This window comes from Passer domesticus, chromosome 11 (genome assembly GCF_036417665.1).
Source record: "Passer domesticus isolate bPasDom1 chromosome 11, bPasDom1.hap1, whole genome shotgun sequence".
In the NCBI taxonomy this organism is placed as follows: Eukaryota; Metazoa; Chordata; class Aves; order Passeriformes; family Passeridae; genus Passer; species Passer domesticus.
In genome coordinates, this window is record NC_087484.1 from 12,177,585 (window position 1) to 12,202,002 (window position 24,418).

Genomic DNA, 24,418 nt, shown 5'->3' on the forward strand with positions numbered 1-24,418 from the left:
TATGCTTTAAAAATCTTAGTTTATTTTTCTCTCTGTGCAAATCAGAGCTACTTAACATTAATCACATTTCACAGTGCAGGGGGCAGAAGTGATTACTGTTTAAGCTGCAGTTCAGTGGGATCTTTCTGGGTCTCAAATCCCAGGAAATCTCCATGTACAGATGATCTGGAAAAGACACAAACTGCACAGCAGTATTTCTAGCAGTTGTTACTTGTAAGACAAGCTGCCTTGACAGCATCTCCAAGGGAAACCTGCTTTCCTCCTGAAGGCATCACAGCATTCATGGCTGCCTGCAGACTCCAAGAATTTGCAGACAGTGGCATACAAAAAGTTTAAGGCACAGTGTCCAAGCCAGAGCTAGTGGAGACAGATGAAGAAAGAGCAATCAATAAGCTCTTTTCACAGCCACTCAATCTCACACAAGGCAAAACAGTGGGAGGAAAAGCTGGTCCCTAAGAGTAAGAGGCTGAGGTCCCAGTCTGGCCAGCAGCACCTGCAGCTCACTGGCTGCTCCACCAGTGGTCACCACTAGAACACAGGGAATGGGGCATGGCAGGCAGCCATGCACTTGGAAAACATTATCAAAGTCCTGCACATGGCCAACAGAAGAGAACCTTCAGGATACTGGGCAAGATATATCATATCAGTTATCAAGAGGTAGATTGAGAAGATGATTGTGTGACATGGAGATTTCATTGTGCAATATTAGAAATAGGAAATGTGTCCCTTAAAGCATCCTTCCAGAGCTCATAGTCAGGCCACACTAGCTGCACAGTGATCCATCATTTTTCAAATCCAGAGGAAAAGCCAATAGCATATCCCTCACATAGTTTAGGCACATAAGGTAGTAATGAGAGAAGCCAAATTTGTTTGCTACATCTTAAACCCTGTCCCACAAAGCTCAGCAACAGCAGGTGGAGAGGGGCTGCTGAGAGATGGCTCAGACCTCATTATTAGTATGGCTTTTCACTGCCAATCATGTGCCCAGTTGTTGGCTCTGGCATCTCCTGGCCACGGTGCTGGGAGGGAAGAACCCTTCTTTGCAGCGAGTAATGAGGCAGTTTAGAGGCAGTGTTGCTGTTTCCCTGGAAAGAGCAGACAGTCACAGCACAGCACAGCTTCTTGGCAGTATCAGGAAAACAATGGAAGGCTGTGACTGACCCATTTTCAACCAAATGGAAAACTCTGCTTTTGTTTCCCATTTTAGTTTCTCCCTTCAAGCCATCTCATAGCAACAGCTTTGCTCTGCTATTAACAGTTTGTCCTTGTAAGGGAAAGCAACAGCCCATTAATAAGCCAAGTTTATCTGCTGACCTAATTACACTAGCCACATATTTCACATTATATTTACCTTCCTCTGCTTCCTCCATAGTTAAAAGGAAAACACCTTTCAACTTTGATCAGCACAGCAAGAAATACAAACAAAAAGAATGAGGAAATAAAAAAGAACTAAAAAACCACGCTGTTCTAGCATTCCACAACACACAACTTGAAGCCACAACTCAAAGTGGAAGCACATGCATCTCCAGGGGAGACGCAGCAGCAAGGAGTGCAGAGGTGAGCCCCAGCCTGCGTGTGAGTAGGAGCCCTGGAGGGATGCCTGAAGGATGCCTGTTCACAGGGTGGCTCCGGGGATGTAAAGCCAGTCGGCAATGGCCGTGGGCAGGTGGGTCATGACCTGCAGCCTCACCCACCAGTAGGTCTCCATGGGGTTGTAGCGGTTCTTCGGGCACGGGGACGTGAGCGCTTCGGCGATGTCATCCAAGACCAGAGACATGTCCTTCAGGCCACTGTTCACGAAGGACTTCATCAGGGCCACGTGGCGAGTGAAGTACTCGCTGCCGTAGTCCTCGCGCACGGCGTCGGTGGCGCCGCTCCACAGAGCCTCGGCCTGCCTGTCGACGCCGGCTGCCGTCAGGATGCCCGTGGCTGCCACGAAGTTGCTGGGCTCGATGAGGATGACGCGGACGCCCCAGCGGTACATCTCCTGCCTCAGGCAGTCGGAGAATGCCGCCACCCCAAACTTGGAAACGCAGTAGCAGGAGCGAGAGGGACTCGCCATGCGCCCCAACATGCTCGTGATATTCACCACACGGCCTAGGGAGAAAGGATCAGGGGGAGGGGATGAGCTGCAGAAGCAGCAGCCAGAACATCCCAGTAAAAGGGTACTTAGTGGGATGATGCTGATTTCTAAAATCTGAAACTTGAATGCACACCCCCTGTCATGGAGCTTTTCTCTCCTGCCTCAAGCAAGGCTAACCCCTGCTCTCCAGGGGATGGTGCATATGCCTACCTCTGCATCAAAGAATTTACAAAGCATACGAGACATTTCCCTCCTAACTTCCAGGTAGGGAAGTACCATTTAGAGACTGCTAGCTGTGTGTTCTCAGGAGTGTGCCTCACCCATTGTTTTGCTAAAGAAAGGCTCAAGCTCCCAGCCTGGAGTGTCATGAGCTGCAAAGCTCACAACTCTGTGTGATGCCATACAAGTATTCTGGTTCTTTCTGCAAGCTTGACAGCTCATCTGCCTAACACATGTGTTTACTTTAGACCTGAGCTGGACGGCAGAGAATGAACAGAGATTTCTCTGCACCTGCACCATGAGCAGCACAACTCACTCACCCATCTGGTCAGCCACATGTCTCTACAGTGGCCATTCCTGGGACAAACAAGAGGAGACTTGCTGTGCTGCTGTTCATGGGGCAGTGGAGAGCCATGTCCTAATTCCTGCCAACAGACCATGACAGCCCTCGTGGCACTACCTCAGGGCAGTGACAGCAGTTGTCACTTCTCTGTGTGTCTCAGCATTCATCCAAGGTAAGACATGTGCACTGTGGTTTCAGATACACTTATAAACAAGCCCTTGAAATTCCACCAATTATTTTTACAGAGAGAATTTTCACAGCCATGGAGCACAACACCCTTCTGCAGTTCGAAATTTCAGCTGAGAAACAAGTGGACAGCTCTACTGTCTCATTCCAGACCTAAGTGTAACCTAGAGGGATTGTGAGATCAACCTGCTGAGCTGATGGATAAGATATTTTTTGTAGTGAGATAGAGCTTGTTTGGTGTTTAATTACTGTCTGGGAATGGCATATGAGCAATCTTCTTAATATAGCCCCCTTTTGTCCTCCCAGAACACACACCTGTACCATCATTCCCACACATGCTAAATAAAGAAGCTCTTCAGAGTCTGCTCATACATATCTTTTTCCAATATAAAACAAAGAGTTCTGATAATACCATTGTCTTGTAAGATATCTGAAATGGCTGTCATTGATTCTCATTTATTCTGTCACTACCTGAAGTCACCTGTGAATGGAATAACATGAAGGGAGAAGATGCAGTTATCCAAACATGACCGCTCTGTGGACTCTGGATTATCTTGTCTGTGTGATGTCTGCCAACACTGCACAAAGGTCTCTGATATCTTGGATGTTTAAGATAACACATGCTGTGCAGGTGCCTGGCCTGCCCCAAGAATAGCCTGTACTACCAAATGCTTGCATGGCATCCTCAGAAACCCTCCTTGGACTGCACAAGCATTCCCCCAAGGACAGCCTGGAATTCTAGCTACATCTCATTGCTGTGCTACAAAAGCCTTACCCCACTGCCCAGCATGTACCTTTAGCTCTGCGAATGAGGGGCAGGAAAGCTTTTGTCACCCTCACAGTGCCCCATAGGTTGACCTCTGCCACCTTCTTGTAGTTGTCTAAACTTGCAAATTCCACTTCTCCGAAGGTTGAGATGCCAGCGTTGTTCACTAGGCCCCACAGACCTGCCAACAAACACATGATTAAAGAGGGACATGGAAGAGTGCCATAGAGAAAAGACTTCCCTTGTTGTTCACAGTAACCTAAAACCTTAACAAAGAACTGGGTACTTTTGTAGAAATAAGTTGTAGAGAAGAATCCAGCAAGGAGATGAAATACGGTCTTCCTCTACCAAGAGCTTGTTTGGAACATCAAGGAAAGTGATGGGGCTACACAAGTATTGCCTCTTGATCATCTCCTGTACAGCCAAATGCTCTTCCAGGATTTATAAGGCTGCATCTTGCTGACTCTCTTTTAAGCCTCCTCTTGGTCCCAGGTTTGCCTCCACTCAGTGACTTTATAATGAATTTTGCAATTTGGAAGGGGCTGAACTTCGTCCCACAATTAGGAGGGGAAAAAAAAAAGGAAAGAAAACAGTTATTTTTGATTTCCTAATCCCCTTCACAACTCTGGCTCGCTGTTTTGGAGGGTGCATGTATTGATCTGTACATTCATGGCCAGGTCAACAGCTGCTGTGTTTTAGTCCAAGTATTTAGTTTCTCTCAACCCTAACTTTATCAGGAGTTAGTAAATTTACAACCAACGCTTACAACTACCGGAATTTAATGTCTTTTGCACATGCAATCCTGTCAACATTAAATTGACTGTACTTCCCAAGAGCTTCTGTGATGAGCCCTTTGCATGTCAAGACTTAGGGGGTCAGCAAGGACTTGACCCTTCAAAGCTATTACTGCAGGATTCTCAGTGGCAAGCGTTTGTAGGGCTGAACCCATACTTCATGGATTTATTGAAGCATGGGACTATGCAGCTGTAAACTGCATGAGGAACAAACTGAGAAGCTGGAACAAGACAGCAGAGCTGCTCCTCATTAGATATCCTGCCATACACCATGATTATTTTTCACTGTGTTGGAGACAGGACTGGCCTGTCAGGGCTGCATTAGACTCAGTTGAAGTTGGGGCCCCTTTCCACTCTAGCACCTTCCTCTTACCAAGAACTAACACAGGGCTAAGAAGGAGTCTTCATGTCCAAGGAGCTCCAACATTGCTATCAAAGGCACCAATGTCATGCTACCCTGTTGATAAAAGTTATCAAGCTCTCTCTCAGAAATTTTTGGGCTATTTGCCCTGCCTCTGCTCTATAGCTCCCCTACTCTCATGTCTTTTAACTTTTACCCTGTATTGATTCAGTCAGATAGTAACCATGTATTTTACCAAACATAGTCCTATAAGCAAATTGCAATACTCTGCCAATGTGCAATGAAATTTATCCTCCTGTTGCACTTAAAAACATCAACATGCCCTTGGCAGACTGACTCTGTGCTCTCACACGGGCCCCAGTAACCCTGCCCCGTTTCCAGCTAAGGTTGTTCTCCCTGAAGGCTGTTGACCAGCAGTGTACAGCTGTGTACTGAAGCTCCCAGTTTTAGGGAGTCAAGACGACTGAAATTCACACCAATCTGCATCCAGAACAGCATCTCACCCTGAATGGGGTCCCTTTGTAATTTCAGAGTAATTTCACCACTAACAAAACAACATGCTGAGAAAATTTGGCAGGAATTTACCAAAGACATAAACTGTCGGTCACAAACTGACCTCTGCATAGCATTCCTTACAAATTCCTGTAAATTTCTGTACAACAATTTCCCATTTCCTGGGTTGTGATGTTCTCATGAACGTCCCTGAATCATTATTTACCATAGTTTGTTGTTGGAATTCCACTGCTCACAGATCAGGGCACGTTACAAAGAGAACAAAGTGCTGAGGGGAGCCCAGTCACAGGGCTGTTTGCTGGACAGCAGTGTGTTTATTGAGCAGAGCCTTATCACTATTACGTCTCTAGAGTCAACAATACAGTGGGAACTGCATGAGACCAAAAACAAACGGGCACTCCTATCAAAAGAGTTCAGCCTTATGTGCACAGCACAGGGAGAAGAGGTCTAAAGAACTGTACAGCCCAAAAACTGTTCTGCACTAGTTCCTCTGGGGCCACATTCAGTGCGCAACCACACCTCTGTGCAAGACACCTCAGTCTGAATAGTCTTTGTGTTCCAGCACCTATTTATTGAGCACTATTTATTGGGAAGCCTCAAACCTCAGTCACACCAATGGTGCTGAAAAGAAGCCTTTGTTTCTTTGCACACGGTGCTGAGGCAAACAGCTACAGGAGGAACCAGTCCAACTTGCTGATCAGGGATGCAAGACTTCTCTGTCCCTGCTACACACACAGTTTTGCAAACACTGCTGCATTTACAGAAGCAATAGAGCTGCTCCCTTCCAAGCTTTCACTCAGTGGGAAAAGGCTTTCTGCTACCACTGCTGTTGCTGGGCTCTTCAGGAAAAGCTTAAGAAGCTGTGAAAAGCATGATGAGGGCTGGGTGATTGTGTAGGAAGAAAAATCATGCAGAGAGAACATGTGTGGGATCAGAGCTGGTACATTACTCAGTTACATTTCATATTCTTGTTCTAGAAAAGGTGTGCTCATGTAATTTGCATGAAGATTAGAGCTGTTGTTATTTACTGCCTTCATACTTGCTATGAACAAAACCAGGGCCATGGCAGACTCATCCAAGCTTCAAGATGAGCAACCACCTTCAAGTCACAACCCTGAAGTCCTGAAGCCACAGATGTCAAACTTCAGTTCACCCTCAGACTGTGTCTACAGCTGCTGGCCAGCTTGCTACTGGCAGAGAGGCTGCAGAAAAGCCTGTGCAGGGCAAGAAGTCTCACCTCCTCACATGGGAAGAAGACAGGTGGTGTCACATCAGGCTCTGACTGTAACTCACATCCCACTTCCAAAGCACTTCTAAGAAGGAAAGATGGGACTCTTATCTCCCTTGACATGCTTTTGGGATCCATGAGTTGGACTCACGCTTAAGGTGACATGTGGATTAAGGTCATCTATGCCAAGCCTACTCTGGATTCTACTTCACATCTCCTCTGGGATGTTGCATGGCAAACGGAAAACATGGATTGATCTGACTAAAGATTAATCCAGGTTTTGGGGCAGTTCAAATCTGTGCTCCAGCTCAGCACTCAGTTGTACCCACACAGCAGAGGGGACAGCAGCAAGCAGACAGGGCTCATCACCTCTTCATTAGTAGGGTCACTTGCAAGGTCCGCACAAGCTAGGAGCATGTGTGGCAGGAGTGCAAGGAAGGGATCAAGCTCTGGCTGTTCTGTGCCCTTCACAGACATTCAAGGACAAAGACACAGATACTCGTGGGCTTGCTGCCACTCATGGCTTTTTATGGGATGTAGAGTTAAAGCCTAATCCTCCAGCCAGCCTTGGTCTCTTTCCATGTGGCTGCTACATCAATAGCAAGACAATTGTCCTCACTGACCCGGGTACAGCACAGCCTGACTGCCAGCCACATACTGTCACAGGCCTTCAGGCTTGTTAACCCTCTTTTGGTGGTGCACAGAGAGAAAGACCTGGTCAGTGCATGGCCTGCTCTATAGAAAGGATTCTGTGAGCAAAAGATCCCTACATACCTTTGTCTGGCTCCTTCAAGGTCCTCTTCACAAAATCCACAGCCCGAGCCACCTCCTGGTCACTGCACACATCCATCTGTAGCACCTGCATCCTGTCAGACTTCATGTTCCTCAGCTCCCTGGCTCCATCTCCATTCTCATCCTGTTCAGCAGAACAGAAAGGTGTCCCACTAAGATGGACCAAGAACAGCAATGCAGCTTGGGGCCAGGTATATTCAAATGGACAGGAAATAGGAGCTACTGACATTGCACACACAGGTGTAAACTTGGTGCACAAATATACACAAACCTCCTGTTCCCTCCAGAACCATTTCCAAAACTGCATCAGTGACCCAGTGCCCTGAAGCACCACAAAGCCCACCCTGCTCTTGGCTCCTCATGATGGGTTTCACATCCCTAACATGCTGAAATATTGTGTCAGCAGGGGAGAACCATGGGTGACTCTCCACTGCCTCGGTCCCCATGCTCTACAGGTAACATAACTTGTAAGGAAATTGGAGTCAGATGTTCAGGAATACCTGCTCAGTGAAGATCTGCTACACAGCAGCACAATTACAGACATGAGGCATGAAAGGAGATTCTGGCAAAGGAAGGAAGAAAGAACCTTTTTTTTTTTTCACTCTATAGGCAATAGGAACTTCATTGCTCTGCTTTCCTTTCCACCCTTTTCCTTTCTTTCCTCCCCATCCCACTGCTATCATTACAGATTCTGTTACTACTGTGTTGGTTTTTTGAGTTTGTTTTTTTTTTTTTTTTAGTCAAATGTAAACACAGTTAAAATTCCAAAGTTTACCTGCTCACTTCCAGGCAAGATTGCTGCCTAAGCCTTAGAGCCTTACTCAGGTAGTAAATAACAAACAAAAGTGAAAAGAGCACAGATTAGCTACACAGTTCCACAGCAGGCTTGAGATTTAATTCACAAAACTATTCCCTGAATCACAAGCTCTGCCTCATTAGGGAGGAAGAAATTATGAATTGGTGAGTCACCATGCCTGGCTGCCACTCTTCCTTTATCACTTGATACCAACTCCCACAGCACAAGGGCAAACAAGGCGAGCAACCCACCCTCAGTCACCTGCTCAGCAGCCTCTGCAGCCAGGCAGATATAAAAAAACATGTAACTGCTTAGTTTTTTATAAATATCTCAGGCTATTTAATTCATATAGTATACAACATCTCATCTCCACCTTCAGTCCAGTGAACAATGACACATAATGAAGGAAAAGAGCTGAAATGTCCATCACAAACGTGAGCAAAACAGGGCTGTTCTCTTAAAAATCAATATATAGTTACACTGGCATTATGACAATAGTAGGAATGAGTTCTTGGCCCCGTGACTGAATGTCATTTCACAACTGACTTCTTTCCCAGTACAACAAGAACAGCAAACAAAGTTTGAAGCTTTTCTAATGCACATCAAACGTGATGATGGTGTAGTCAACAACAAGGTCATCAAAATATTATATTCCCTTTGAAATAGATGAGGGTTGCATGATGCCTCACTGTATTTCTGCAAGATGCTCCTGCATCTCACCAAGTTTTATAAAGCAAATTTCCACTACTTAACAGTGAATAAAGTGGAGCAAATTCAGCTTGTAAAGAGAGAGATTTATGTATAAATATAAAAATATATGGCCTATATAAAAAGCCATAACTATATCTGTATGCAAGTGCCAATTGTCATTTGAGCATTGAAAAGACCTTTCCCTGCATTTTTTCTCTACTCTTGCATAATACTTATAAAATAAAGAAGAAATATTTCCACTGCTTTTTGAGAAACAAAGTCATAGGCTGGCAACTTAATATCCAGCAAAAATTGTTTGTATTGTTCATATGGAAATTAACTTTCCCCTATCGCTGATGCAACTCTATCTGCAAAGTTACCTTCCCAGCTACAATTTACTCATTATTGACAAAACATATTGATTTTGGAAGACTGACTTCAACATGCCATATCAAACTGTGACAAAACCACTTTTCATAGTTGCAGACACCACTGTAGCCACTATTTAACTGTGAAACAAAGTGCTTAATTCTTTTGTTCAGAACACCTCTTCACAAATGAAGCAGCTAGAGATATTAATGGAAGCAAATGAACATAATCTTATGTTCTGTGGTTTTCAGGGGCATTAAGTACATTCCTTGTTAGGTACCACATGGTACTTCCTCCTTGTTTTTCAAATGGTAGATTTGTTGGCTGGGATAACACCTGGAGCAGATCATCCCATGGGAGCAGCCAGACTCTCCTCCCAGGGATGATCTTCATGATCTTCACCAGCAGGAGCTACACAGCAGTACAAATCAAGTGAGGTGCTGGCAGCAATGGCCCAACTGCTCCTACAAACCCTCCCTCCACTTCCCTTTTCTCTCTGATTTTTGTCCTCTCAGAGAATCTCCCAGCTTCCCTTTCCCAGTTCCATAAGAGCTGAAAGCCATCATGCTCCAGCCCAGCCTGCTTCCTAAGCTCTCTCCATAGGCCTTCAATGGGACTGTGTGGTTTCCTGCCAGCTATCTCCTATCCCATGGTTATCCTGCCTTGGCAGCCCTGCAGGCTCTGCCTGCCCACCCCACCCTGTGACTTGGAGGAGCTGCTCCTGGCTGAGAAGCCCAGCAGCTCCACAAACCCTCTCTACCCAGCTGAGGAAACTTGCTCCAGCTTTTGGCTGCCTCCCCTTCCCTTCTTTGCTCCTCTCCCCTGTTCTGGTTTGGAGGATCCCAGTGCAGTGGTGCTGAGGAGAAGCAGATCACACAGATGTTCATTAGTGGAGAGCCCTCCTGTTACAGACACAGCCATGGCTTTTTCCCAGGGAAACTCCTGGGATTCAGGATTAGGTCCTGGCAAGCACTGGGGCACTCGCAGTGAGGTGTCAGGGGGGAGCAGGAAGCCATGAACAATGCTGAGCTCCGTGGATGCAGCCATCTCTCTCCGTGTGCGCCAGTTCCTTCCCACCCTGCTGCCAATCCACGCGCTGCCTTCCTGCGCTTCCTGAGCGCAGCACCTCGTGCGTGTCATTACTGCATTCCAGGAAACTGATTTCAGACTCCATCCCACCCGGCAGGATCATTTAGAACCCTGTTCCCCAAAAGGTCTATCATATTCTCTGCATGGTTCTGTGCATATTTTTTTGAGTGCAAACTCTCTTTTGCGGGGTACTTCCAAGGATATGGTCCTGGGACTCAACAGCAGTCACTTAGAGGATGAGTTTGCTCATGAGACTATCATGAGCATGTAACTCAGGTAACAAACTGTGATAAAACCCTTACTCAGGACACATTTATTCCCTCCCCTTTAGCCACTCTGCTGCTTAGCCAAAATGAGATTAGATGGACACAGCACAGTTTGTTCCCAGTAAACTTATACAGGCAGGGTGCATCACACTATGATGCGGTCATCTGTAAAACTGACAGGGCAGTGTGTGGCAATTGCACCGAGTGCACTGAAGGTGAGCTGCCTGGCTGGCAATTCCAGAGGTCTATCTCTTTTGGGAAGGGAACTATGATATCTGTCCTCTTCCAGGCTTCTGGAAATCCACTGACTTCCAGGTGCTCTTGAAAATATCACCCATGAGGCAGAAATCACAATGGCTCATCCTCTAAATGCCGTTAAGTATATTTCATCAGGTCTGGTGAACTTGAGCACATTAATTTATACAAACATCCCTTGTTCTTTACCTTTTCTTGCCTACAGTCCTCATGGTAACTGCTGGCAGTAGGCACATGAAAAAAATTTTTTTTTTCAATAAGATCAAAGAAAATAAAACTATTATTATTTAAACTTTTTCTGTAATTTCTACATTTAAGGTTATTTAATAATCTATTTCTGTGTGTTTTTTCCATCTTAATCCTAATATATTAACAGAAACTTTCTCAGTGGACTTACTTGCCCTTGCTTAATGTAATCCCTTTTCCATTCGATCCTTTCCAGTTCTATCCCAGCCTGCGTGCAATATTCTTTTTATTCCTGTAACTTTATATTTGACTGTCTGATCATTAAGGAGCTCCTGATGCACCTCACAGTCTATTATGCTGAATTTAATACAAGAGCTGTTTGTGGTGGTGTAGTACATCAGGGATCCTGTAATTCTCTGTATAAAAGCATGTAAGTTGTGATGGACTAACTAGGTGTGAACTAAGAGCCTGGCATCTGCTCATGACAACTGCCCCTACATGTGCTCTGACCCTCCTGGGAGCCTACAGCAGCTCACAAGCAATGAAGCAAGCAAGCAAACAGGCCTCACTTCAGGAGCATTCCATTTCTTCATGTGGTTTCCAACGGAGCCTGTCCCTCTCTGCTCCACCCTAGCATGTGCCTTCTAAACAGCCCCTTCAGCCACCCTGTTTTCCCTTTCCTTTCCCTACATCTGCTGCTCTGCAGTGCCTGACCTGCCATCAGCACTGAGACAGGCATCCCAAAGCAGCACATGACATGATTACTGAAGGAATTACAGAGGCTCCTTATGGAAATTTCCAAACAGTGGCAATAATCCAACAGGACTCTCTTGCTCTCAAGTTACACAATATGTCAGCTGATAATAACTTTCCTTTCTCGTGTGGTGGAAGAACGTAATGTCTGCTATGATCACACAGGCAGAGAAGGCCACCCTTGTTTGTTCTCACCTTCCACAGTACTCAAAAATCTGTAGTCATCATGCCCTGAGCACCTCTGCTGATGTGGTCATGTTCAAATGGAGAAATGAGCAACCATTTATTGATTTTGAGCAATTCAGGTCAGACATCACACACGAGTTTTGACTAGCAATACAGCAAAAATGCATAGTAAAGGTAAAATCCCAGCTGACATGGAAGTGGAGCCAGCCCAGTTTATAAAAAGTGTTTCACAACACTAAGTTGTAAGTCCTTTGCATGAGCAGGGACTGGAATGAGGAGTCTGCAACCACTTCGGATTTAGTGTGTCTAAACTTATCTCTTACGAGTGATGCCACCTGCTAAACACACGTGACAGGAAGTCAGACCTAAAGATGACAGAAATGTATGGTAAATTTGTTTATTCAGCAATCCATAAACTGAACAGCTTGTACTGTTCAGAAGCTGCAGAAGAACAGTTGCAAGACATTTTTGAAACAGCCTTAATAATGCAGAAGAGGCAACTTGGAGATGAATTTGGGGAGGGTGTCCACAAAAAATGGCATGGGAAAGACAGCATCAGGGATGCCATGGAAGACAGAAAGCCACAGTGCCACAGCAACCTCAGCCTATCAGATTTATGGTGTTGTGGTATTTCTGAGAGGCTTCTGGCAGTGAACAGGGCCACACTGTACAAGCTACTGTACAGACATGCAGTTGACAGATGAGCCCTACCCTAAAGAGCTCACAATTACAGGAATGAGGTACAAGATACAACAGGCAGATGAAGCAATGGAAAATGTAACGATCCCTGCCCACTGTACCTTTCTCAGGTCTTGAACCAGGGCAAATGGAGGCTGCAAATGAAAATGATTTAATTTGAGAAGCGTTTTTCTCTAATCAGAAAAATTTTGATTAATTTCACCACTCACCATGAGCAAGCATCCAGCAAAAACAGTAAATCCCTTTGCATGAAGGCATTTTGCCAAGGCGTGTCCAAAACCTTTGTCACAGCCTGTTATTAGCACCGCCTTCCCTTCAGCCTGTGTGGGAAAAGTCACAGGACACCATCAGATATTACAATGCAGGCACCAGCACCACCCTGCCCCGCAGCACAGGAGCCACTTGCACTCCTGCAGCCAGGGCAGGTACAATTCCAGATGCAAGGGACAGTGGCACCTGTGTGCACAGACACAACCACCTCCCAACTCCTGTGAATCAAATTTATTCAGTTGCTGGTCTGTAACAATTTGTGTTGTTGATACCTGAGCTGGAACAACTATTTCTTTCAAGCATCAGTGGCCAAAGCAGAACAGAAACATTTTAAAAGAAGTTAATGATCTACCCCTTTATAGTAAGAAAAAGAAGCATAGAGAACATCCAAATGGCAGGATGTCACTGGCTTGAACAGTACAGCAGCTCTTTTAGCTGCTGAGTGACTGCTGTCTGTTCCCCACCTACTCCCACTCTATGCAGCACTTTCCATGCTGTATTTTAGCACACAGGAATGTGACTACAGGTTAGAACTTCCTCCTGAAACTCCGCAGTCTTAAGAAGAACAACTTATCAAATCCTACAGTTCTCTCCTACATTATCATTTGACTGACAGGTAAATTGAGAAAGATGATTTGATATTCCATCTGGTATGATACATCAGGCTTGAGATAGATATGAAAGCAGAATGCCAAATCCTGAAGAGAAGCTATAGCCCCTTCACCCTCTGTCTTTGCTTGAAAGTCACCTCCTCACCACAGGTGTGAAGCAATGAACTAACACTTAACCCAGCTAGAAGGCTGCCAGCTGCTGTGCTGCACAATCCTCCAAACTGAAACTATATCCATGAGGCAATAACATGATACAGCAATAAAAATGCACAGGATGCAATAAGGAAGTGAGGTCAGTTAGATCTCTCTGGAGACTTTGGCAGTTAATGTTGCTCTTTACTGTATTCACTACGTCTGGAATATGAACACACATACATAAGTATGAATTGCACTGGCTGGTCCAGCCACATTTTCAGAGAGAAATGGGTCAATCACCAGTGCTCTGATCTCTTGCTCTGCTGACATGTGGTGAAGTGAAGCAGCAATAAGGAATGATTGCAAGGCTATAGTGATCAGAGCATTACTGCACAAACTCAGGGTGAGCCTCAGCAGAGAACAATAAGCAAATAAAGCTACACCCTGTCCTATAACTCATGTTGAAGTAACTGTTCTCAAAGGGAACTTAAGATCTGAAGCTGAAACAAGAACTGATCAAAAGTCTATCCTGCACTTATAATACAAACACCCACATTAACATTATACTATAACCTATACTCAGACAAAGAGCACCCAGGTACAGACTAGCTCTATTAAAGGTCTAAAGATAGCTACAGCTAAAGGACAAAAGATGAGTGAAAATTAAATATACAGTGCTCAGCCTGAATTTAATTTAGAGTGACACAACTCCAAGAGATGAAAATCAAACATTAACCAGATCACAGAAGTTGTCAAGGTCACCTCCTGCAATAACTCAGCAAGCTGGCCTGTGAAAAAAGAAATTATTTTACTTTTTTTTCCTCTTTCTCTCACTTCCCTAGAGCCTTCGCCTCTGAATCTTGAAGGCAGAGGACTCCCCAAAAGAGAAGGAAGTGTGCAGGAAATAGGCAGCTGTAATCACTTCCAGAACACAGGTCAGGCAAGCAAAGAAGATACCCAATCCTCAACCATCATTAGTTCCTTAAAAAAAAAATCCCCAATCAAACAACCAAAATGTAGACAGAAATGAGGTTTAAAAATCCTCTCATCTGCCTTTAATAGTAAGGAAAGTGAGGGATCTCGTGATTGTTATTTGCTGTAACCCTAATTGCTGGTAATAAAACACGTGACTACATCATCATGGCTCTTAACAGCAAGGAGCATGCAAACCCCCAAGGGATGTGCTGGATCTCACATCTGGACCTGGGCCTGTGTGTGCCATGCCTGATGGACAGAGAGCTCCCAGGGATGACAGCAGGGATCAACCCCATGCCCAGCCAAAGGGAGCCCCTGCCAGAAAAACCTCTGAACTCAGAAAAGCCCAACCACCCTTATCTTTTGGAAGTCCTAAGATAAGGCTTAATAGAACTGTTCATGAAATTTGATAAGGCCAATCTGCAGCTTAATTTGACCCAATGCTGGGACAGGCAGAGAGGACCAGTTATCAGCACAGTGACCTTAATGAGCATTCTGAGGAACTCAGGTGCCTCCCTCACTCGGGGTCATGCAGGGCTGCCTGCAAACACTGCATGGGGACAGCACTCCAGTGCTGACAGTGCCTGGGACAGTGTGCCTGGGATCCAAGAGCACGGAATAACTTCTTGTGCCAGAGGTGCTGCTGTGCCATGTGGGCACAGTAACACTGTCTGTGCCTGCTGTGTGGTCCACAACACTATTCCTCACAGTTCAGGCAGCCCTAGCAGAGCAGCCTCATTTTAACCTGCAGTCAGCTCAGATGTACACAGCACTTCCTATTGGGATATGGCCAGTTTATGAAATAGTATAAATTATTTTACTAATGCAGGTGATCTATCAGAATTATACATTTACTGCAGAACAGACTGAAGAAATTGAAGAATTTAACAATTGAGCTACTTTTTCAGTCTCTCTAGCCAATGTGGGAATATGGCATGCTTACCCAGACTTAATCTTTTTCTAATGTGCCACCTGTTTGGGTTTTTTTTTTTTTTAATCCTGTTCCCATTTGTGGCTCCAGTGACTATTCCCTGATGTTATCAAACAGATTGATTTTAGGATAAGTGCAGCTACAAAGGAAACTTGGTTTGATCCTTTTTCCAGGCTTGGGAAAGTTGAGGTTTTCAATCCCAGGAAAAAGAACTGAAAATATTCACTGAAGTATTTTCTCAGCTGGAACAGGGATGGGGAAAGTAAGAGAAGCAGAGTGGATGGAGGAGTGAAGTGGGAGGCTGCAATCAGACTACAGCTGTTTTCTGGTCATGCTGGGGTGAAAAACTGAGCCGGAAGTCCTGAAGCAAAAACATTGGCTCAGAGAGCAAGTCATATCCTGGGCATCCAAAGCAGCATGGACAGCAGGTCAAAGGAGGCGATTCTCTCCACTCTGGTGAGACCTGCAGTGCTGCATCCAGCTTGTCTCCCAACACAGGAAGGACATGGACCTGCTGGACTGCATCCAGAGGAGGCCACCAAGATGGTCAGGGGGATGGAGCACCTCTCCTATGAGACAAGACTGAGAGAATTTAGATTGTTTAGTCTGGAAAAGAAAGGGCTTTGGGGTGACCTAATTGTGAGGGGAGACCATTTAAAGGAGCATGTAGCGACAGGACAAGGGGGAATGGGTTTAAATTCAGAGTAGGTTTAGACAAGATATTAGAGAAAAAAAACTGTGAGGGTTCTGAGGCCCTGGCACAGGTGGCACAGAGAAGCTGTTCATGCCCCATCCTGGAAGCGTTGGAGCCCAAGGCGGACAGGGCTCTAGCAACCCGGTCTAGCGGAAGGTGTCCCTGCACATGGGACGGGGTTGGAACTGGATGATCTTTAAGGTCCCTTCTAACCGAGGCCATTCCATGATTACATGAACATGTTCCCGCTCCCAGTGAAGCACTGCGGGGGGGAGCAGCCGCCGCACCGCGGGTCCGAGGGCAGCGCCCGCCTCACCGGGGCCGGGCCGAGCCTCGCGGCAGGGCCCTCATCGCCCCGGGCCGTGCCCAGCTCGGCGCTTCGCCCCCTCACAGCATCTGTCCGGCTCCACCAGCCCGGCCCGGGCCAGGCACTGCGGCTCCGGCCTCGACACCTGCAGCGCCTCAGCCCGGCCCGGCCCGGCCACACGGCCCGGCGCCATTTTGGGCCCCGGGGCTCCTCCGGCGGCTCTGCCGGCGAGCCCCGGCCCCTCGCCGCGGTACTCACGGGCAGGGCGCGGCGGGCCCGCCGCGGCAGCAGGAGGAGGAGGCGGAGGAGCAGCACCCCCGCGGCGCCCAGCGCCAGCAGCAGCCCCGCGCCGCTCCTCATGGCCGCAGCCTATCGCCGCCGCCGCTCCGGCCCTGCCCCCGGCCCGCCTCCCGCCGCGCCCGGCACCGCGGCCCCGGCCCAGCCTCATTCAAACGGCAGCAGCGCCCGGCACCCGCCGGCTCCAGGTAACGCGCGGGTGGCCGCGGGGCGGGCCGGGGTGGGTCGCGGAGCTCTGGCAGCCGGCTCGCACGGCGACCTTGCCCGCGGGGGCCGCGGGCATCTCCTCCGCGCGGCCTCGCCCGCAGCCGCCGCAAGCCCGGGCGGCCGCGCCCCCGCTGCCTCGGCCGGGCCGTGAGCGCCTTTGGGGCCGCGGCAGCCGCGTCCCGCAGAGGGGCTGGGCCGCGCCGGGCCGGCGGGGCTGCCGCGGACCTCCGGCCTCGCCCTCTCCCTGCAAAGCTCGCAAAAACCCGCGGGGACGCCGGCCGTGCTCCCGAATTGGATCAAACCACCGGGATTTCTGAGGATTAGCCGAGCCTCCTGAGCGCTGTCCGCCCCCTCCCTCCCTCCCCATCGCGGTGCCCACCGCTGCTCCCTCTGCGGTAATTTCACAGCTTTCCAGCCCAGGCCTGGCTTCCAGCAGGCCCTGAAGCTGCCGCGGTGGCGGCCCAGCCTTCGGCAGAGATGCAAACCACCCCTAGCAATTCGATACCGTTTCGCAGCTTCAATAAAAGGAACTGGGAGATGGTTTTTGTGCCTTGGGTTAGTTTTATCCAAGGTAAATATGATTGACGTTGACTTTCCATACCAAAGTCTCGTTCTTGAGATGTTTTCACTCGATATTGAGTTTATTGGTGGTTCCCTGTGCTTAGTCCAGCATCAGCAGCTACTTATTTACCAAAAAATGTATTTTTAACTGCGTGGCTGTACTAGCTGTAAAGCCAAGGATTGTTTTGGAAACATGTAACATAACATCACCTGTGACTTGAAGTTATATTTTTGTTTAAAGGTATTTCATAAAGCTCATTTTAAATAATATATTCCATATGAATACCTTAATTTTTACCCGTTTCAGAGAAACCAGTTGAAGATGCATTAAAGAAGAGAAATTGACATTTTCTTTAAATGTCTCTGTGCTTGGTAGTTTACTTATAATGCTTTTCCTTATTTAAAAGCATCTTGGGTGGCTCAAGGTTGAGCTATTTATCTCTGTGTGAGGGACTGCAAGGGGAGAAGATGAGTTCCTTTGGACTGTATTTTCCTGTTGAAATACAGAGTCAGCATGTCTTGCAAAGTAATTGAGCAACTAAAACAGAGGTGCTGTCTTGTGTTGCAGAGCTAAGGAAGAATAGTTTTGCTTTTGGTAAAGTGTGCTAGTTGAAAACATGTTGGCCACCAAGCTGTCCCGCCCTCTCTTGAACTTCTCTGTGAAAGCCCTGAATTTCAAGGACCCAGGGAATGGCTTCAGGTAAGTAACTTGGTGGAAAAGAAGAAAAAGTGACATCTTGAGTAGAGCACACGTCAAAGACTCACTTGATTTCAGTGGGACAGTTTATTTACAGAGTCACAAGGTGGTTGAGGTTGGAAGGGACATCTGAAGGTCATGTGGTCCAACCACCCTGCTAAAGCAGGGCCTCTCTGAGCTGCTTGCCCAGAGCTGTGTCCAGGTGGCTTTTGAGTATCTCCAACAAAGGGTGCTCTAGAACCTGCCTGGACAGCCTGTGCCAGGGCTCAGTCACTGAGTGAGCACAGCAGAGATGCACTCTGTATGCAAGGAGGGGTTGGCAAACAGGTTGGATTTATTTTTTTTTTTTTACATTGCAGTTAAAAAGTTTAAAAGAGCATTAATTCAGTATCCCTCAAGAGGTTTTTTTTGAATATCAGCAAGTAGGCCTTGCTTCAGTGCAAGAAACTGTCATATATTTCTGTGATTTCCTGTGATGAAAGAGGCAGCGAATCCCATGAAATGAGAAGGTTGAGAGGGAGGGTTTTACTGAGAAATGGAAGTGGGCTGAGTGATTAAGCAGGTTCTTTTCTGCAAGTGAACAGAAAATTGCCTATCTGATTCTAATTTCTAGCTCTGAAAACCCCCCAGCATTTATATTGCTGTATGATTGGAACCTATTAGTCCAAATTCAGAGCAAGTTGAGTGCTTTCCCTGGCTTTGTTTTAGAGCAGGCTTCCCAAACAGCAGTGTGTGTGCCACTAATTGCACATAAGCCATTTAGAAGGGGCTCATGGCCTGTTAAACAAGAACTGCCACCTCCAGTGTTGCTCTACTGCTGCTGATAGCAATGTCCAGCATCATCACGGTCAAGGGTGGCTCTGGTAACAGGGTGTTGGAGATAGCTAGGCTGTTAAGAGATTTCCTGTGCAAACAGACATAGGTCTTTTATCTCCTGTTTGCTCCACATACACCAGAGTTCACCTGTAGGAATCTGCTGTGGCCTTAAAAATACAAATTAATGTTTTATTAACTTGAGGAAAGAATTTTCAGCATATTCTTGTTTTTTTTTTCTTCCGTCTTCTGTTTTGCTTACTGTGTATTTGTGCTTTGTGTGTCTTGTACTCGGGGCCAACCTGTGTTGCATTTGCAAATCCCCACAAGTTGCTAAACCTGCAGTGGAAATCCAGCTGTTCATTGAAAGGCAGTGCTGCCACTATACCAGTGTCTTAATGCACTGAAGCAGCATTTTTGTACTTGACTCCTCAAGCTGGTGACTCCTTTTTTTGGGAGAACTGAGCAAAAGGCACATGATTACAAGCACAAATTCAATTTGAGGACCATCTGTGCATTCTAAAAATCTCTGTTGTCGTCTCTAGGATTCAATGATGCAGAATGACAAAAATGGCTTATGGTACATTAGTGTACCATGTGGGGGCTCACATCACTTCCTGGTTGTTCCTGCTGATGACTTTCCTGCTCAGCAGCAGCCAGCATCTGTTCTTCTTTTCCCCTTGTCTTCACGTCAAGATAGGCAGAATGTCTAGTAGGTATTCTCTACAGATTATTGTGAATTGAGTGCAGCAAATCAGTGCTCTGCAGTAAAATAACAGGACCAAACATGACACTGAAAAATAAAAACCAAGTTCATTCAACTAAAAGAAATGTTATGAACATTTCTGTGCACTTTAAGACACACCAAGAATCTTATTGTTGAGGTAAAAGTTTCAATTCAGGATTGCAGGTCAGTGATGTTAACACACACTGCCTGGGGACTGACCTTTGCAGCAATTAAGTTAGCTATAGCTATTTCAAGAGCTGATTTGGCTTGTGACACTCCAAGTTAGAAAAACAGCTTAACTGTTTCAGGAAGGTGAGTGAACACCATTGCCTGGATGTGTCATCTCCTTTCCCATCTGATTCAAAGTTTCTGCCTTCACAGATCCCTTGATTTCCTGAGATACAGCTCAGAGGCCAGAGCATCTGCAAGCTGCTGTGCACAGGTCATCTAGCACAGGTCACCCTGCGAGAGCCTGTGATGGCTGAGCTGGAGATAATTGTGAATGGTTATATAAATTTACTTAGAAACCAACAAGCAGCCTGGAAAATAAGCTCTGGGAAGGATAGATGTTGTTGGAGGACCCAAAGGGTAGATGAAGTACAGCAAGTCTAAGGAAAGGCCAGAAGCTCCTGCAGGGCAATGTCAGTGCCCAAAGCAAAAATGAAAAAGCTGATGAAGTCCAGAGAGGTAACTGACAAGGACAGGGCTTGGGGTCAATCTGATTTGTTGTTCAGGCCCAGATTTTTTGCCAGAATGATGGCAAGGCTTAAGTCAGAGTGATGCTGGGTAACATAGCTTTTCTAAATGGAATCTCATTTCCTGGAAGGCATTGTTGCTTTGCTCTGGTCTGTCTTTGTGAATATGTTTTGTCTTCTGGGAGTCACACATACTATGCGGAGGAGCTTCAGATCTGCATGGCAGGTATTGCTCAAAGACAGTGTTCCTTAGCTTAAACAGTTGCAAAAAGGGGATGTAAAATCTAAGTGTATTTAATGGGTAGACACTGCAGGGGAAGAAGTGTCATCCAGGATGAAATAAGGATGGAGCTGTGTGTAAAAGGATTGAGACAAATTCAAGCAAATTCAGCCTCAGGCTGGGTGTCAGAGACAATGCCACAGCAGAATACCTTCATCAGAGAAATTAATAACTTCCCATACCCCAACTTTGTGCACATCTTAAGTGAGGGTGTTGCTGCTTTTGAAAATGCAAACACTGCACTGCCCATTTTGTGGGTGAAAACAGCTCTGTGCCTCTAGACCAGGAGCTATTTTAGAATACTTTGTAATACCCAGACAGCTTCTGCAGCTGGAAATAGCATCAAGGTCTTTGGAGAAACAAATGTGTTATGCTGTAGGAAACACACAGGCTCAGACTAAGGAGAAGTGTAGACTAGATTCTTCAAATGACAATCTACATCATGTATGTAGGCAGCACTACATTCCTTTACAAGTGTATGTTGCTGCAGTAGGGAACAGATAAGATATTCCACATCTGACTGTCCTGTTGTTTTGGGTTTTTTAACAGGCCCGTGCAGAGATTTTCCTTCCCTCTCTTGTCCCCATGTGGCAGCCGCTCTTATGCAAATGAAGTCGATCAGGTGAGTGTGACTGTGGCTTCCAGGAACTAGTTCTGCTGAGCAGGGGTTTTAAAATCCCTGAAGTCTGGTGACCAAATTCATCTTTCCAGTTTGCCAGAAAGACTCCAAGCTGGACCTCTCAAGCATACTCCACATTCTTTCCTAGCACCGAGCTTCCATTGACGTAGCACAGTATGTGCTGCTAAGCATGGAAATAAACAATCATACAAGTGGGTTTTTTCTATTTTTGGAACTCACTCAGCAGATTAAATGTTCCACCTTACAGTGGAGGGAATCTGATGACAAATTCTTAATAAAGCACTCTTTCTGGAGGGTAGTTGTTTAAAGACATGTAAATAAATCAGTGTGTCCTCACCACTTGATCTAGAGAGTGGCCCTTTTCAGCAGCCCTCTCCTTGAAGATACTGACTTGCCAGGAGCAGTGCTAGGCAAAAGGGAGGGGAATGTTTTGTCATCTTGTCTGTCTTGTGGCACAGAACTCAGCACTGTAGCCGTGCTAGAGCATGTACAACTTGCTCCATAACTCTGGAACAGAGTTTCAGAGGAACTCAGATGTGATCCTTGCATCACTGCTGGGCTTCCAGTATGAGAAGTCTTTGCTGCTTCCACCCAGCTTCCACCCTGATCAGTCCTTGAGTATGCTGGGGAAAGCCAAATTTATAGCTTGTTAAAAGAGATGAGTCGGAGTGAATTGCAGGCAATTATTATGTAATCACACCCACAGCAGCACCTTGGATGTGCAATTGTTGCTGTTGGGCTGTCTGATGCACCATTTTAGCTTGTTATTTAACTGCTTGTTATTTAACTGCTGCCTGTCTTTGGGTTAGAAAAAGGAATTTGGAGAGGGAAGGAGATATATTTCCATTTAAATTGTAAGCTGGAAAAATAGGAAGACCAGAAAAGCCCAGCCAGACAAAAAGAGTGATGATCTACTGGTCCTGATTTCATATATTAACCTTACTTGAATCTTCTTAGCTCTTAGAACCCAGCTCTAGAGGGCTTAGGTGCTAGAGAGAGAAAGATAAGTGAACAGTCAGTAAGATTAAACTATATCCTTTCTTCAGTCAAACTGTCTTCTCCATGCCCTGTGGGCTACATGTACACAAGAGTGGACTCGTGCCTGCTTTGAACATACAGGAACAGTTCATGATGAAGGGAAACTATGTCTTGGGAACTGTCTGGTATATTTTCAGGTTTCAAGATGGATGTGAACTCCCAGAGCATGGTGGTTTGCTTGGTCTGTTTGCCTTGGAAGCCTGTTGCCAGAGGTGCTGAACTCTTCCAAATTGGGAGGGCAGTGTTCCTGCCTCACTGGGGTGAACTTGGCATGAAAATGTCATTCCTCATGTTCAGAAGGCACTGGATGGCAGGGGGCAGTGAGTGTAGAGAACATCCCTGGAACAGACTGCTCCTGGCCAAGGATGTGACTTGTTCTGTGCACTGCAAATCACTGATATCAAATGCTCAATTCCAGTGCATTTTGTTCTGGTTTGTTTTGCAGATTGGCAGCAGAGCTGTGCTTATAACAGGCTGTGACTCAGGATTTGGATTTGCCTTGGCCAAGCACCTTCATGACAAAGGTTTCATTATTTATGCTGGCTGCCTGCAAAAGGTAGGGAAAACAAAAGCTGTTCTTCACCTGTGGCATGTGCAGTGACACATAGCAACTCCAGGCTTCCCTCTCCACTCTGCACAGCTTTCTGCCAAGGGGAGAGAGGGTGGTTGGTACCCCAAAGGGAAAGACACTTGAAAGGTGCTTGAATTTCACAGAGCAGAACCAGGACTGAATGGTATCTAGGGAGGTTCTTATTTAAGTCACATCATTGTGGTCTGTTCCATGTCTGATGAACTGGAATCCCAAATCTAATTTTATAGGCTTAACCATAAGCAAAGTTTGGTTTCAGACTGCAGTCTGGACCTTTGGCCCTGTTCTCACTCTGTATAAATTTATGCAGGGCTTATTTTGATTAATTTGGAAATACACCATACCACCAGTGATTTTATGGCATGTGTTTTAAGAATATTTTTCTATATTCCTGAGCACAGCCATGCCATGGTGTATATTGGGGGTCTCCTGAAATAGTTGAGTGGGTGATGAAGTCCCAGTAGTACAAATGAGTGAAGAATCAGGCCACAAACAGCTTAGTGACACAGCCTTGATAGGCTCTGCAGGAGAACTTGGTGTGGCAAAGAATTGATGGTCATAGAGAACAGGAGAGAGTTTTAGTCTCTCTCTCCTTATAAAGCACTACACTTTTTTTTAGCTGCATGGCCATTTCCTAACAGAAACAAACTTACTCCTCAGGATATCCTGGGGTGGGTCAGTTAGTTTGATCTAATCTTTTAACTCACTCATCACTATAAACATGTCTTGAATAGTGATACTACTTAAAGAGAATTTGCCAGGTATTCTTAAATGTTATCTGACTTTCTACTATTCTTTTTTTTTTTGCATTATTACTAAGTTTTGCTTAAATTAGTAATTTGTTTCTACTGCATTTTTTCAAAATAGATGTCCGTCTCGATAGCTGTCTTGAGTCCCAGTGTTGGGTCAAAGATTTATTTGTTAACCTGGGCTCCCTCTACAGGCGTCACAGCAGAACAGGACACTTGGTACAAACTGCTCTTTTAAAAGGGCTCAAGACAGAGAGTAAATAAGTACTTTTTTGACAAATGTTTCTATTCAGCTTTTGTAACTGAAGATCAACATAAGAGAATATAAGAACACTGCAAACTTAAAAAACACTGTTTAGAGTAATAGCCTGCCTCTATGTTGACAGAAGTCAAAAACTTCAGAGTTGTAAAGTTACTTACAGGTTTCATTTTTTCTGTCTAAGCTGCTAAAAAGGCACAATTTTCTGTGGATATACCTAACAGTTACTGAAGTCTCCCTTCTATTTTTGTTGTCTTCAGTACTTTTTCTGCTGAATGCATATTCATGGAAAATCTTGGCCTCTGACAATTTCAACATGAACTCTTTTAGGCTTTGATCAATATTTACTTCCTCACAGAAAAAAATCAG

The 24,418-nt window shown here is 45.8% G+C and overlaps 2 protein-coding genes across 3 annotated transcripts in view; one reads left to right on the forward strand and one right to left on the reverse strand.

Moving 5' to 3' along the window:
* On the reverse strand, window positions 1-16,888 carry LOC135278874 (D-beta-hydroxybutyrate dehydrogenase, mitochondrial-like). Its single transcript, XM_064385732.1, has 5 exons — window positions 16,756-16,888; window positions 12,784-12,894; window positions 7,268-7,409; window positions 3,626-3,778; window positions 1-2,097 (listed from the first exon to the last, which is right to left on the reverse strand). Exons 1-5 carry the CDS (start codon window positions 16,855-16,857, stop codon window positions 1,616-1,618), a joined length of 990 nt encoding a protein of 329 aa, XP_064241802.1. The 5' UTR covers window positions 16,858-16,888; the 3' UTR covers window positions 1-1,615.
* BDH1 (3-hydroxybutyrate dehydrogenase 1) overlaps window positions 16,847-24,418 on the forward strand; it is a 15,638-nt gene continuing 8,066 nt past the window's right edge. The window contains exons 1-4 of one of the 2 annotated variants that reach the window (XM_064385730.1): window positions 16,847-16,982; window positions 18,131-18,262; window positions 21,324-21,396; window positions 22,898-23,008. In XM_064385730.1, the coding sequence (XP_064241800.1) occupies window positions 18,180-18,262; window positions 21,324-21,396; window positions 22,898-23,008 (267 nt within the window). In that variant the 5' untranslated portion in view covers window positions 16,847-16,982; window positions 18,131-18,179. Of the gene's footprint in view, window positions 16,983-17,419; window positions 17,573-18,130; window positions 18,263-21,323; window positions 21,397-22,897; window positions 23,009-24,418 lie in introns of those variants that run through there. The other variant, XM_064385731.1, reaches the window with a different exon arrangement.

Excerpts from the sequence above, each read along its gene's own strand:
- LOC135278874 (XM_064385732.1), bottom strand. The coding sequence starts at position 16,857 with ATGAGGAGCGGCGCGGGGCTGCTGCTGGCGCTGGGCGCCGCGGGGGTG. Across the intron at positions 12,895-16,755 it reads GGGCCCGCCGCGCCCTGCCC|GCTGAAGGGAAGGCGGTGCT; the intron begins GTGAGTACCGCG and ends TTTCCCACACAG. Across the intron at positions 3,779-7,267 it reads CTTGAAGGAGCCAGACAAAG|GTCTGTGGGGCCTAGTGAAC; the intron begins GTATGTAGGGAT and ends GTTTGTTGGCAG.